At 37.6% G+C, this 14321-nt stretch overlaps 1 protein-coding gene across 2 annotated transcripts in view; it reads left to right on the top strand.

The window, feature by feature from the left end:
* Window positions 1-12149, top strand: part of RSPO2 (R-spondin 2) — a 47669-nt gene extending 35520 nt beyond the window's left edge. The window contains exons 4-5 of one of the 2 annotated variants that reach the window (XM_031058996.1): window positions 9114-9219; window positions 10021-10128. In XM_031058996.1, the coding sequence (XP_030914856.1) occupies window positions 9114-9178 (65 nt within the window). In that variant the 3' untranslated portion in view covers window positions 9179-9219; window positions 10021-10128. Of the gene's footprint in view, window positions 1-9113; window positions 9220-10020 lie in introns of both variants that reach the window. The other variant, XM_005423481.3, reaches the window with a different exon arrangement.
* Window positions 12150-14321: the final 2172 nt, after the last annotated feature.

Below are 14321 nucleotides of genomic sequence, written 5' to 3'. Positions count from 1 at the left end.
GCTCACTGGAGTTGCTGGGCTGTGGCCTGGCACTGCACTGGGGGCACAGCTGGTGACACATCCATATCGGTTGGCTCAGAGCTCCCAAGGCAGGGAGATGCCTGCAGGAGCAGCCCTGGCCCATGCTGCCTCTCTGGGAAGGACAGGGCTGCCCCAGATCAAAGTTCAGACCATGGAGGTAGGGTCTGGAGATGTTCTCTAGCACTGATGGGTTTAATAATGCAGGCCTAGCATTATTAGGGAGAAGTCTGTGGCCATAGTGTATGGGTGTACAGGCAAGGGGAAGTCCTCAAAGTTAAATTTGGATCATTGGTCTGATCAAATGTCTGGGGAGAAGGGAAAGGTGTGCACTGTATTCAGTGGTTATGGATAAACAGAGGCTGCCTGACCAAATTCAGGCTGGCACAGGAACATCCTGAGCACCCTGATGCCAGAAATCCAGTGAGTGCCAGGGAGCAGTGCAGGTGCATAGCTCACCTGGTACACTCTTCACTATGTGAGAAGAATGAGGCAATAATTTTACACCATATTAGAAACAATACATTCATATTCACTTTCAGTTATTATTCAGAAGGAGTCCTCCTGCTGGACTGTACTTTAGTTTGTTGTCAGGTGTTTAATTTAGCCTCCTTCTGAACATCTATAAGATTTACTGTGCTATATTAAGGAGGAACACTAGGGATAATAAAAATAATTTCTGAGCTGTTTCAGTTATAAAAATAAAATAAAATAAAATAAAATAAAATAAAATAAAATAAAATAAAAATACCCTGAAACAAATTTATTCCTCAGTTCTTGACCTGAATCTTTGAAGGGAATTTAAAAAGGACCAGCTCTTCATAACTAAACAGTATTCCACAGAAGAAAATATATCTCTAAAAAAATTCGCTTCTCAGTAAAATCTTCCTGTCCTTAAGAAACCCTTAATTGAATAAAATGCAATTTCCAGTATGAAATTAAGCCTTGGGGGTGCCAAAAATAAATGTTGCTTCAATAAAATTCGTTTTTTATTCCCAGTATGATGAGATAAAAATACAATTAATTAAATTCACTTGGAAACAGGAAGAAAAATAAAGAATCAATTTTGAAATAGTGAGCAGAAGGAGTTTAAAGTCAGATTAGTATCCAGTCAAGCCTAGAGAAGTTCAGGCCAATTAGTTTTTACCTATAAATGTTGCCTGTAGGGTTAGAATGTATTTACATGTGTATGCATTCTCTTGACAGTATAATTTTTTTTTATTATTTTGAAATTTGCTTTATATTTATCTGTAAAAGCAGGGAAAATAAATAATTCCAAACTTTCCATTGTAAATATTTTGCTTGGCTCTGCTTGCAAAGTATCTGATCTGACACGGTGTTGATTAAGATGAGAATAGTGAGTACCCTGCATGCAACTGATATTCGTGTTGTTTGAATTCTGAGCTAAATTTACATTAGACAAACATTTTGGCTGCAGTGGAGACTTGCCTGTTTTCATGGAACTGTGACTGAGAGGGCAGTGGCACCCAACATTTCAACATCTGTGTATTCAGTTAAACATGGGGTCTTCTATGAGAGTTTTATAGTTTCCACGTCCCCTTGAAATTACTGGTTTTCCTCTACCTCAAGAGTGCTTATTCTTGCTTTCTTCTCTGAGTATGTTTGTGAATTTTTTAGTCTTTCACTTTCCATATTCTTTCATGAATATGTGCTTCTACAAATAAAAAATAATATTCCTGGAAATGTTGTGAGAGCAAGCCAGTTTTCAGTTCATATCTGACTGCCATCTACTGTGTGTGCTGGAAAACTGCACTGTGGGAAATGCATTGCATTTCAGCTGTGTAAGATGTCTCTTTTCCCAGTTAATTTGTCCTAAGTTTGAGGAAAAAGATTAGTGAACTTTCAATAGGCTATGACATGTGAATTCATTCTTTATGTAGGAATCAAGATTTCTTTAACAGATAACAATGTCTGACTACACCAAATTGTCCAGAAGGAAAGAACATCAGATTATATAGTATTGCTTAGTTAGTTTGTATTCAGGCCAGATGAAAAATAGATGGGTAGTTTGGGAGAAAAAGAATACCTCACTTTGCTTATTCTTGTCCTAAGTAGTAATTTCTTTAATTTCTTAATGGAAATGCCAAAACAAAAACCTAGCAGGATTTAGATGCAGGAACTTGAGATATTTTAATATTCCTTTTAGTTGAAGAATTAGTCTTTCTCTGGAAGGGGATAGCTTTCATCTAATCTTTTAAATTAGCTTTCATCTAAGTAGCTGATGTCTGATGGATGCAAACATCAAGTATACACAACACTGAGTGGGATAGATATATTATATTCCAACACTGGTTGGGATAGATATAATAGTTTACCCAAAGTTGTGACATTATTAAGTTGTAAATAAACTATTAGGATTCTGGGTGTCAGGAACTGAGTAAGATATCATTCAGATCAGCTTTGCACTGAGTGCTTTTGTAATGGTTTGTGTAGAAATTGCAAAGTTTACTCAAGACAGAAATTTTCCTGATTTCATCAGGAAAGCTGGCATCAAATAGACAAGAATGCATGCAAAACATCAAACTCTGTGTTTGCAAAAATGAATTCCAATTCTTAGTCTATTACTAATTTCATTAGACTTGGAATATATATTTATGCAATTAGCTACCAGTATTACACCAAAAAGAATAAAACAAGACCAGTAAGTTCTGGCAATGCAAAGCTGAAGAAGTGCCTTCATTTGCTGCTTATTTTTATCTGTTTTGATGATGGCTATAATTATGTTATGGGTTTTTTGTATTCCTATTCAGTAATTGTTGTAAGACCTAACTTGCTGATGAAGAAAGAATGATTAAAGAATTCCTTACTTTTTGTGATGCCCGGTGTTACCATGTTGCATTGCTTTGCAAATGTTTATTAACCCACCTTTACACATTCTGGTCCTTGGGGGTTTGAAATGGTATCGTGGGCAGCTGATGTACTCTGTGTGATCATTCCATCCCTTCTGCTGTCTTCAGAGGCAAATACATGTTAGCAAAACTTTGTCAAATGACATCAGAAATTCACCCAGAAAAATGAGGAAGTGGTTTCTGACACTTGACCCTTTCTGTTGCATCTCATAAATTTCTTTTTCTGCGTCACCATTCAAGAAAAAATGTCTTTCACTCCTTGTCCAAAAAGATATTTTACTTTGGCTGGTTTCCTCCAAATCATATTCCTCCTAAAGAACATATTGAGCACAGACAATTTCAGCCTAAATGTTATGGCATTAAAAAAATCCACAACTGCAAACTAGTTTAGGAAAACTGTCATTAATTCAGTAGCAGGTGAGATTGGTAGAGATACCCATGGGTTGTAGTTTGCAAATTTACTAAAGCTCTGTATGTCCCCTTCTTCTGGGCCACTTGTCAGTGTTGGTTTGTAAATCATGCTTTAGGAAGAGGATGACTCTGTAGCAGTGAGGAATTTTTTTTCCATTGAGTGTGTGTTTATGAGATTTCTTAACAATTTGTGCATTTCTCTGGCAGTTTCAGTATGCAGAATTTTTAACTGAAAGCCTTGAGAAATAAATTATTTCTGGGAATAATTTCTGGACTGAATTCTTTGTTTGCTTGGTTTTTGGATTTTTTCAGTCAGTGTTTATGTGTAGCTTGATGTGTGGTGCAAATGCAAAGTAAGTGATGAGGCATTTCTGTGTCTGTGCATGACCAGTGTTCTACCAGAGGGGGCTCCTCCAGAGGCTGATTTGAGGAACGGCTGAGGCAGCCGGGGGTGTTTCCCCTGGAGAAGGGGAGGATCAAGGGAGACCTTATTGCTCTCTGCAACTACCTGGAAGGAGGCTGGAGCCAGGCGGAGGTCGGGCTCTTCTACCCATCAGCAAGAGACAGGATTAGAAGACATCGCCTCAAGCTGTGCCAGGGGAGGTTCAGGCTGGCCATCAGAAAGAATTTATTCACAGAAAAGGTTGTTAAACCAGGGAAGTGGTGGAGTCACCATTCCTGGAAGTGTTTAGGAAAAGACTGGACATGGCACTTAGTGCCGTGATCTAGCTGGCAAGCTGGTGATTGATTATACTCAATCTTAGAGGTCTTTTCCAGCGCCTCAATGGTACCGGGATTCTGTGATTGTGACATGGTTTAGTGGCAAACATGGTGGTGGTGCTTTACTGGTGGTTGGACTTGATGATCTTAGATGACCTTTCCAACTTTAATGACTCTATTCTATGACTCCATGACCTGCCATCTTTCTCTTGAGCTGATCTTGTTGACTGGTTAATCATTGAGTATCTATCATCTTTCCTCTGCTGTCATTAGTTCCCTAATGTTGCCATCCTTCAGTGATATGTCTAATGGCTAATAACTTTTCTAGCTTTCCACATGGATGAAATGCTGCCACACACAAGGTCTGTGGTAGAACTGTGTCTGTAGGAGCATGATGTACAAACATGCAGCATTTATCTCCTTAAAGGACAAGTCAAAAGGGAGAAAAGACTAAAAGATGTATTTAGCAGGGTCTGCTCTTATCTTAGGACTCCCCTGTGCCTTGCTACTAGTAGTGAAAGTTCTGTGCATGAATATCCATGGAAGGGAAAAGGGTGCACACATGTAAATCCCATCATTTACTAATCATCAATAGAAGTGAAAAACATTTCAATAAGGAAGGGAGTATTAAGCATTCTGGTAGCTCTAATATGATGATTTATTTGTATGTAAGACTGCTGAAATTACACTGTGAAATAAAACTGCAGAAGGTTGTTTTGTTCTTCCCTTTTATTAAATGTTTTCAATTTGCTGCCCTCATGTGGCTGCGTACTATACTTGCTCTGCTGAAATTCCTGATGGACAGGATTCCTTAGGACAGCAGTACCTGCAGCACTGTTTATACACCAGATGGACAGTTCAGGCATTGAACTGGTGCTCTCTGGCTGAGTCAAGAATCTCAAGAAATGTGTCTGGGAGTCCCTGTGAATACATTTGCTGCCTTTTAACTCTGGAGGGCCAGGACTGCCCTGGGTGTTGGGAATCTGCTGCTCAAATTCTGTCTGGAGAAAGCTGCCTTTGCAGCTGCTAGAAGGTGATAAAGGCTCCTTCTGAACCAGATAATGTGTATCCCCAGTTGGCCAGGTGGGTCCATTCAGAAGGGATACCCAGTATTTCCGAGCATCTTTCAGCTTGGGGTATAAGACAAACGAGAAAACTGAGCACAAGTGCATGAGTTGTAGGAGGAATGCTGATAAAATGGTAAAAAAGCAACAAGAAATGAAAAAAAAAAACCCAGCAAGATCCAACTTAAGGTTCTTTTGTTTTTTGTTTTTTGTGGTTTTTTTTGGTTTTTTTTTTTGTTTTTTTTGTTTTTTTTTTTTTTTTTTTGTTGCTGTTACTCTTTGTTGTACAGACAATTGCTGGGTATATAAGCAAAAATAATGTTTTTCAGGAATTCCTGTTATAATTGCATTATAACCTATATGTTATTGGACCATTACATATATGTTGCCATTAAAATACATGGTTAGCTAATGATAATATTTCATTGCATAGCATATTAGTTGCCCATCTACCTACCAGAACTAAGTGGGCTGAACAAAAGTTTAATGAATAACACTGCAAAGACACCACCCATTGGGATAAGTTACTTAAAAAATAAAGACTTGCTCATTGGTAATTTATAAAGCAAATTGCAAAACTGATTTTTTAAAAATTGGAATAAATAGTTTAAATTACAGTATTGCTTCTACAGAAATAACCTGTGCGGAAATGCAAGATATAGAATGATACATTGGGCTTTCGAGGCTTCTTTTATAGTAGGAAGCTGAACACTGAATTCAACTACATTTCACATCTTTCTTGGGCCCTATAGATTCCAGTGTATACATATGACTTTACAGAGAATTAAACAAATTGCGTAAATCATGTTCAGAGCTGACTTTGATACAGAAATTGAGGAGCCTGTTTTTAGACAGTCAGAGATAAAAAATGCTTTCCAACAAAAATCTAATTAGCTAGTTTGTATGCAAGGGAAAACATAGTCAAAATAAATATAAGAATACAGTATGCTGTATATCTGAACAGTGCTCAGATATCCTGCTCTTAGCATGAATTATTTGTATTTTCTCCCCTTGCTGCTAGCATCAAAGTATTAAAAAAAAAAAAGAGACAGCAGTCATAAAACAAAGATTGAAGATGATGCCTGGAGACCTATAACTCAGAAAGCATAAGCAAGGTGCACTGCCATCTGCCAGATGACAAGCAGATGAGCATCCTTCCAGTAGGAAGGATGTAATGTCACTTAAAAGATCAGTGCTGACTGTGGATTCTAGGCAGTTGCAATGGATTGTTTGCTTGCTTGGATTCTGCTTCTGATCAGGAGAGGTTGATAGGATAATTGGATCAGACTTAATATCTCAGATATTCACATAACCATAGAATGGTTTGGGTTGGACCTTACAGATCATTTACTTCCAAACTCCCTTCCATGGGCAGGGACACCTTCCGCTAGACTGGGTTGCTCAAAGCCTCATCCATCCTTAGCCATGAACACTTCCAGGGGTGGGGCAGGCACAACTTCTCTGGGCAACCTGTTCCTCACTAAACTTGCAGTAAAGAATAGAGCCTCACTACCCTCACAGTAAAGAATTCCTTCCTGGTATCTAATCTTAACCAACCCTCCTTCTGTTTGAAGCTATTTTTTCCTGCCCTATCACCACATGCCCTTCCTTGTAAGAAATCCCTCTCTTGTATTGCGGCTTTCTGTTCTGTACAATAATATTGTAGCCTGGTTTTGGTGGTGATAAAACCCCTCTGTTTTGATGGTGATAAAACCTCTCTTAAGAGGCAGAGTCCCTTTGCTCACTCTCCTCGTTTACTTCAGTCAGGAATTACCTTTTTTGTGACCCAGCAGGTTCTGGACTGTAATAGAGTGCTGCTAAAAAATTCCACTCCTTTTCAACTGCACAACAGGGCCAAGCATGGCAGAGCCCTACTGCTTCCTATGGAGAGACAAACCTGGGGTCAGGGCTCTTGCTCTAAGGAGCAGGAAGTGAGCATGGCAAGGTGTGGGGAAGGTTGTGCACACAACCTGCACACAGCCTGACCCATGGCACAGAGCAGAGGTGGCTGCTGCCATCCTGGCCCCAGGGGACAGCCTCCTCCATTGCCTGTCCTCGTCCCACTGCCCTCCAGTTGGGGAAATGGGATAGCTTGGCTCACAGATCCTCTCAGAGGATAAACATCATGTTCTTCAAAAGATGTCTGTGGTGAGCTATTCAGGGGACACTTCTGTTCACTGTGCTTCTGCTGATAAAATAAACACTGTAATTGAAATCTGCATTTAATAAAAGTTGTTGTGCATGAGGACTTCAGCAGCATACTTTGTTTGAACTCTAGTCTTCATAATCAGTTTTTTCTTGCTAATCTCTAATTTCTATTACTTTCTACTAACAGTATGGGAACTGATGGTTACCCAAGAAATACCTTTTATATTCAGTTTTCTGGTTAAAATGACATTTGGAATTTGGGACTCTTAGGATCACCAAATCATCTATATTTTCTCTTTCTGGTTTAATATTGTCCTGAAAATAATGAAACTTAATCTGTATAACAGGACAATTTGAGATATGATGAGCAGCCAAAGAGCTCCTAACTGAAGAACAAGCTATCATTTATCAGTGGCTCAGGGATGCTGCCTCTGCATGGGTAGCTAGTCCACAGCACAGGTAGAAGTTAATTTGCCTTTGTTGTCCCTTGGAATAAAAAAGCAGGGAGGGAGACAATTGCTGCAGAGCAGCAGGAGCATTGCAATGTGCTTGTTGCACAGTGATGTCAAATCATTGATTTCGAGTCCTGTTCGTTTCTATTTTAAAGATTTCATATGGGGAGTGTGCTGGCAATTCGGTTTGATGTTTGTATTGCAGGAGCTGCTTTTTAAGGCTTAGATAGAGATACCAACTGTGTTGTGTGTTATTTTATCAGCTCAACTCACAGTTTTTTAGAGGAAAAATGATAGGATCTTTCACTACCTTAAACTTATAGTAAGCAATTATGTTAGTTCTCTGGAGGAGGTCATAGAGAAACTAGATGAGACACTGACTGAAGTTTATATTTCTTTTACTGATTAGTCTATTTAGTGAAAAACCCCAGAAGGTAAGATCACTGAGCAAACTGGGTAGGAAATTTCCAGTAAAGCTCCTGATGATTCTGCTGGTCTTGTGAGAATCAATTGACCAGCAGAATTGGTCACTTCATATTATTTCCCCTCATCTAGTCCTCCTTAATAAGCATTTCAAAGATTTGGATAAAAATATTTCGCATATTGAAAGTACAAGTTAGAATACAGGGTTGAGAAATACATTAATGCAAGTTCTGATGTCTTAAAATATACCAACCAGTAGAATTCCATAAAAAAATATTATATTGAAATTTCTGTAATTCAAACCACCTTATTGTTATGCCGCTTTGTGTCAAGTGTTCCTTCCCTCTGACCTCATTAGGCGTGCCTCGTCATTAGATACACTGTTACTAAGGAGTTTTAACTTAAAAGCTGCTTTGATTAATGCTTAGTTGGACTGAGGATTTATTGTGTAGGATTAACTAGATTTAAAAATGGCAAAATGCCATAGCAACTTTAATGCCAGACTTTAATGAGAAGCAGAAGTAAACTCCAAGGACCCTTATGATTTTTAATATGGACTAAACTCATGTGCTCGTTACCTTAATGTCCTGTCCTATTTTATATACAAGTACTCCAATAATCCCTAGAGAACAGTAACCTAGAAAGTGTATTACAAATGTGTAATCTGAAGTATGTACATATTTTTAATTAATCATAAATGTTGATAATTTTATAATCAGATTTATTCAATATTATTATCAAATAGAGAAAAACTCTCTGCGCTGGTTTGGGCCTTTTTAATTAAGAAACAATATGGAAATAAGACAAAACCAGACTGGCAAACATTTTTCCCAATAAATAATGTACTGACAATGTAGATTAAAAATGCATTTTCACATTTTTGTGTAATCTGCTATTCGAATTTCTTTTTACTGTCTTAAGTTCATTAAGTGCTCCTGAAAGTTTATAAAGTTGGTGCTACTAGAGTTTAATAACCTTATTTTTTTACCATTGATCACGTATTTTAGTATATGATACTGCCAAGAAAATCCAGACCATTCTCACATCCGACAACATTTGGTCGTCTCCTTAAATCCTACTAGACTTGATAGGATTTAAGCATATACTTAAAAGGTAATGCACTGCTCAATGAGGGCCTTTGTATCTGACATTTTTTCTGTCCATGCTATCTTTGCTGAGATAACCAAAGGGCACTGATTTATTATTAGAGCTAAACAGGAAAAACTTTCTCATTCAAAAAGCTTGCAAACTTTTTTTTTCTGAATTGATGGTAATTTCCCAATTTTGTTTATTTTTCAGTGAACTTTCAATAGTAGAAGCATGTAATTAAATTTTTTTTTCTGCACAGTTATATACTGTGAGAATTAGGCACAATGTACCAATAAGCAATATCAACACTTCTGGTACTGTCTCTGCCAAAGCAGGTAGGATGGCGTCCAACCAAGTTCTTGGGCTGTAATGCCAAATTCCTCATTGAAATCACAGATGTGTTGGACATGACTTAAATAGGATTACTCACTCAAACAAATTTACACAAGGGTCTAAGGTGTATATCCAGCTTCCAGTGGGTAAGGAGCCTGCATTCTCATTTGGCTCTGGGCCTTGGGCTCTTGCATAACGTTGCTTGTGTAACTTACCCTGCCAAAAATGAAACCTGCATCAACATGGTTACTCATACCAGAAAAATTGTGCCCGTGGACAAGTGATGACAGTCAGGGATCCTGCTTCCTTTTGTAACACGCTGAAAACTTCTGTTTTCACTGATGATTGAAGCTCTTTAGCCAGCATTACCATTGCAGTCCCTACTGGTAATTTCTGTACCACTGAGTTGTTTTTGTTGGGTTTTTTTGTCACTTCTGGATTCTTTACCTGACTCATTGCTATTATTTGTTTTTCCTTTTTTTTTTTTTTTAGGGAGAAGGCCAGCAAAAACAAAGGACAAAAAAAAGAAGAAAAAAAATTTGATGGAAAGGGCTCAGAAGCAGCACAGCATCTTTTTAGCAACAGATAAAACAAGCCAGTAAAGACTTGATTTTCCTTAATGTATTTGTTTTTGCAGAGTGCACAAAAGCTGCTATAAGCTCCTGCCCATGGATGCACTACAGTTCAGCTGCTTTGACAGTATTGGTGGCAAATAACTTGTGAAAATAAAGCCCACAAGCTTGTTTGCTTTATTTATATACTTTTTATTTTATATTTTCCTCTCATTTTTGACCTGAAGACTTCAAGTTCAAGAGTGCACTGAGTTGGATCAGTGGAAGTGGTCCTGAAGTGCATCAGCGATATTGTTCTGAGTGGCTGGTCAACATGTTGGCAAGGAAAGAAACCTACACAGCACCAGTAGGTGGACTTGTGCATATTTAAATAAATAGTGGGAAAAGGAAGTCTTGGAGGTGTAGGTACAATTGGATTTATGGCCTTTGTTTCCTATATTTGTACATTTCTACAGTAAATGGATATGACTTACCTACTGAGTGGTAATGTACAGTGTTCTCACGCCAGCTACGTCGACACAGTTGTGAAATAAAACTGCTTCAAGACAACGTTCTGCAGGATTCACTGCTCAGACTCCCCCAAGCACAAGAGACTGTGTGTACATATTACTCTGTCTACATATAAATGAACATATTTACTGTACATCTATGCATTTTTATGTATAATACTTTATACACATTTAAAGGTATGTTCTGTTGATTCTAGTTATGTACTTTAAATAATCCAGTAAATGTTTACTTTTGGCTATGTTTTAACAATCTTATCATGTTTCTCAATAGTTACAAACTGGATTTTTTTTCTCATTTGCAAGGCACACATTTGCAGAACTACCTTGCACTGACACTCACAATGGAGTGTCAGCTCTGAAGTATAATTGCCAGACTAGTAATCCACAAATTCTTTCTGAAATTCAGTACTTCTGTCTCTGCCCCCATGTATTTTGTCTCAGAAAAAGAAGTTTAATGTTTTTTAAGACAAGGCATGATGATGATAGAAGTTTTGAGTGTCAGGAGAGAAATTACTTGTAAAGTTCTTGGTATCTAAGACTGTATATGTAGTTTGGGATATTTTTTTTTTCCCCTATGTAATGCAGCATTTTATTTCAGTTAGTCCTGATGCAATCAGATAAGAAAACAAATAATTTTTCTCCCTGAATAAAAGAGAAACCAAATAAAGGTCATGTAAGGTCAACCATCAGAAGTATAGAAAACACCAATTCCCCAGTATTGCCGATTATTTGTAGAAGCTTAACAAATTTATTCTGCACCTATTGTTTGCTTTGGGATTTTTTTGGGGGGGGAGAGGTAGAGATAATTTTCTGTGTAGGACATTAAAATGGCACAGGATATGTAATTTGGTAATCTAGCATTATTGGGCTAGCATTCAAGGTGATTTTTGGAAACCTGACAGGTTTCCAAAAATCACCTGTAGGGAAAGCCTACACTAAAATAACTGTCACTAAAGAGAAATTATTTCAGTTTTAGACCTAAAACTTGCATACAAGCTACACAAAAAAATGAAGCAGCAGAACAGACCCCAGACCTCCACAAACCTCTTTTTGACATATACTTTAGAAAAATCCCACCAATTCCAGTTTTAGTTTTATCGGGTATATGTTTTTCAAATAAACTAGAGAAATAAAGCATCTGTAAGCACAAATATATTTGCATTTAGCTATGACAAGTGTTACTACCAAAATGTACATATGTTAGACACATATGAATGTTCCATCAAACTGCTTGTGGACTTCCACTCAGCCATGAGGCTTTCACTGTATGTTCACATTTACCTAGAACATAATAAAGCTACAGACAGTAAGATTGCTGTAATCCTGGGATGCTATTTTGGACATAAAATGCTCACTTAAAAAAAAAATAAAAAGAGAACTGTAGCTGTCTGTCTGCTTATTGGTTATCAAATTTGGCTGTAAGTTCAGTTAATGCCCTCATACAAGCCTTTCAGTAGTGGTTACAAATATTGTATTAGGCATGTCATGGAAAGAATGCTACAAAATACAATAAAATGGTGTCACAAACTCCTGAGTAAAATATTTTTGGTCCTTTTTGATTCAAATAGCATATTCTTTTGGAATTTCATACATGTAGAAAAATTGCAGAAGGTGGGGAGATGCAGATTTCCTTCCACTGGAGTAAAAAATGTGAGGGTTTTCCATACAACTATTTTGTTTGAAAAGACCCTGAGCATTAGATGTACATTGATTTCTCCTGCCCCAGTCACCTTCACACCAAGAGTTTTCTTGGGAGTGTAGAATGAAAAAAAAATTATCCCTAAGTAGACCTCTGTAGCTCCTCCTTTGTCCTGGACATCCTGCCTGTGTGTGGTGGACCCTGTCAGTGTGTTCACAGCCCTGGGGTTTTGTAGGATCACACTTTGTGGGTTGGAAAGGATGGTTCCTTGGACATTAGGAAAATGCTTTGCACTGAGAAGGTGTTTGGTCACAGGCTGCTCAGGGAAGTGGTCATGGCACCAAGCCTGTCAGAGTTCAAGGAGTGTCTGGACAGTGCTCTTAGTAATATGGTTTAGTTTCAGGTACTCCTGTGAAGAGCAGGAGTTTGACTCAGTGATCCATATGGGTCTTTTCCTTCTTGAGATATTCTATGATTTGATGAATCTATGACCTTGAGAGATCAGTTAGTCAAAATATTTGCTTGAAACAGGGCTACCTTGAAGTTATCTTCAGATACTGTTTCTTGATAAAGTGCAGAAGATCAGGTTTTCAAAGCTGGATAGTCTAAAAACAGACTGTGCCCACTGTGGCTCTTATTTCATTTAAATTTGATCAGAAGTGGACTCACAAAGATCATATTTCTTTTCCAGTATGCAATGGATCAAGTACAAATGCCACCTTTTCCCTCCTTTTATAACTGTTACTGCTTTTTGAATCTGTTTCTCTTAAACAGCAGAAGGTTTCAGAGCAGTGTAACTTTTGTGTTCACGAGGCTTTAATGCCCTAGTTTAACAATTCAACTATTGGAAAATTATTTTAGACTACAAAAAATTCAAATTAGGAGGACAAAGAACTTCATATGCTATAGTCATTGGTTTTAAAATGCAGTTACGTTGCTATTATGAGTAGAAAGTGCTTTTCCAAAACCATACGTTATTTTATATCTTATTCACATGTCCCAGAAAAGACAATTGCCTAGTGCACTGTGTATTTAGGAACTCTCTATTCTCAGTTTGCCTTAGCTTATCCTGGCCTCTTAATATCTGTCTTTAAATTAAAACAAAACAAAACAAAAACAAAGCAAAACAGAAAAAGAATAAATAAAAAAATACCCCAGATGTATCTTTAAAGCAATTATTTTGTGGCTGACTCCTCTTTATTGCATCTCAGCGACTCTTGTTGGTGAGAAATTATTGTTATATGTCTCTTTGTTTATTCCTGGGGGGAAAAAAACCAATGTTGCATTCCACATTATGGTAATGCAAACCTTCCATATTCCGAATGTCAGTGTAAGGACATTGTTCTCTTAGACCTGTATGCTCAGTATAAAGATGTCAGCAAAGGAATAGTGAATAGTTATAGAGCTTACATGATGTGTCTTCGTTTATCAGAATGAGTTACAGAAAACTGCAGGGCAGAAAAAAAGTAGATTTTCATCCATGTTAGCTAAAAACAAACCAAAGATCAATTAAGTGCCATGTTAATTTTTTTAAACAAAAATGTTGCTAAAATCTGGATTGAAACCTCATAAAATGAGAAGACAGATCTTTTCCAGACAGATTAAAATCAAATTCGGTGCTTCAGCTTCTTTATGCTGATGAAATAGAGTATAGAATAAAAATAGCCAGATATTTCTGGCACAAGTGCCATGCTTTTTTAAGTGGGTGATGTTACTGAAGGCTGATGCTACCACTTAGCAGAGGATATGAGACATTTGAATTCAAACTCTCTCTCTTCACCAACAAAATGTATTTGTCTTTGGACACCGGTCCACTTTCACGTCCAATGGTGTAAGCCAGCATGAATTCCAGTAAGCTCTAGACTGAAGTTATTTTGGACTGACACCAAGAAGAACAAAATGTACCCTTCTGAAAGTGTAACCCATAAACCACTGTCAGCTTTTTGTTTAGTCCTTTACTGAAAGCTCTGTGCTGAACCTGGCATTGTTTCTTTTATGAGAAGCCTCAGCCTCAGGACTGAGGAAAGGACATTAACTTTAGGAAGTACTAGAGCAGCCTGACCTGCAGGACAT

The sequence above is a fragment of the Geospiza fortis genome, unplaced genomic scaffold (assembly GCF_000277835.1).
Source record: "Geospiza fortis unplaced genomic scaffold, GeoFor_1.0 scaffold200, whole genome shotgun sequence".
Classification (NCBI taxonomy): Eukaryota; Metazoa; Chordata; class Aves; order Passeriformes; family Thraupidae; genus Geospiza; species Geospiza fortis.
The sequence above is the reverse complement of the archived record's forward strand: the minus strand, read 5'-3'. Positions and strand labels throughout refer to the sequence as shown.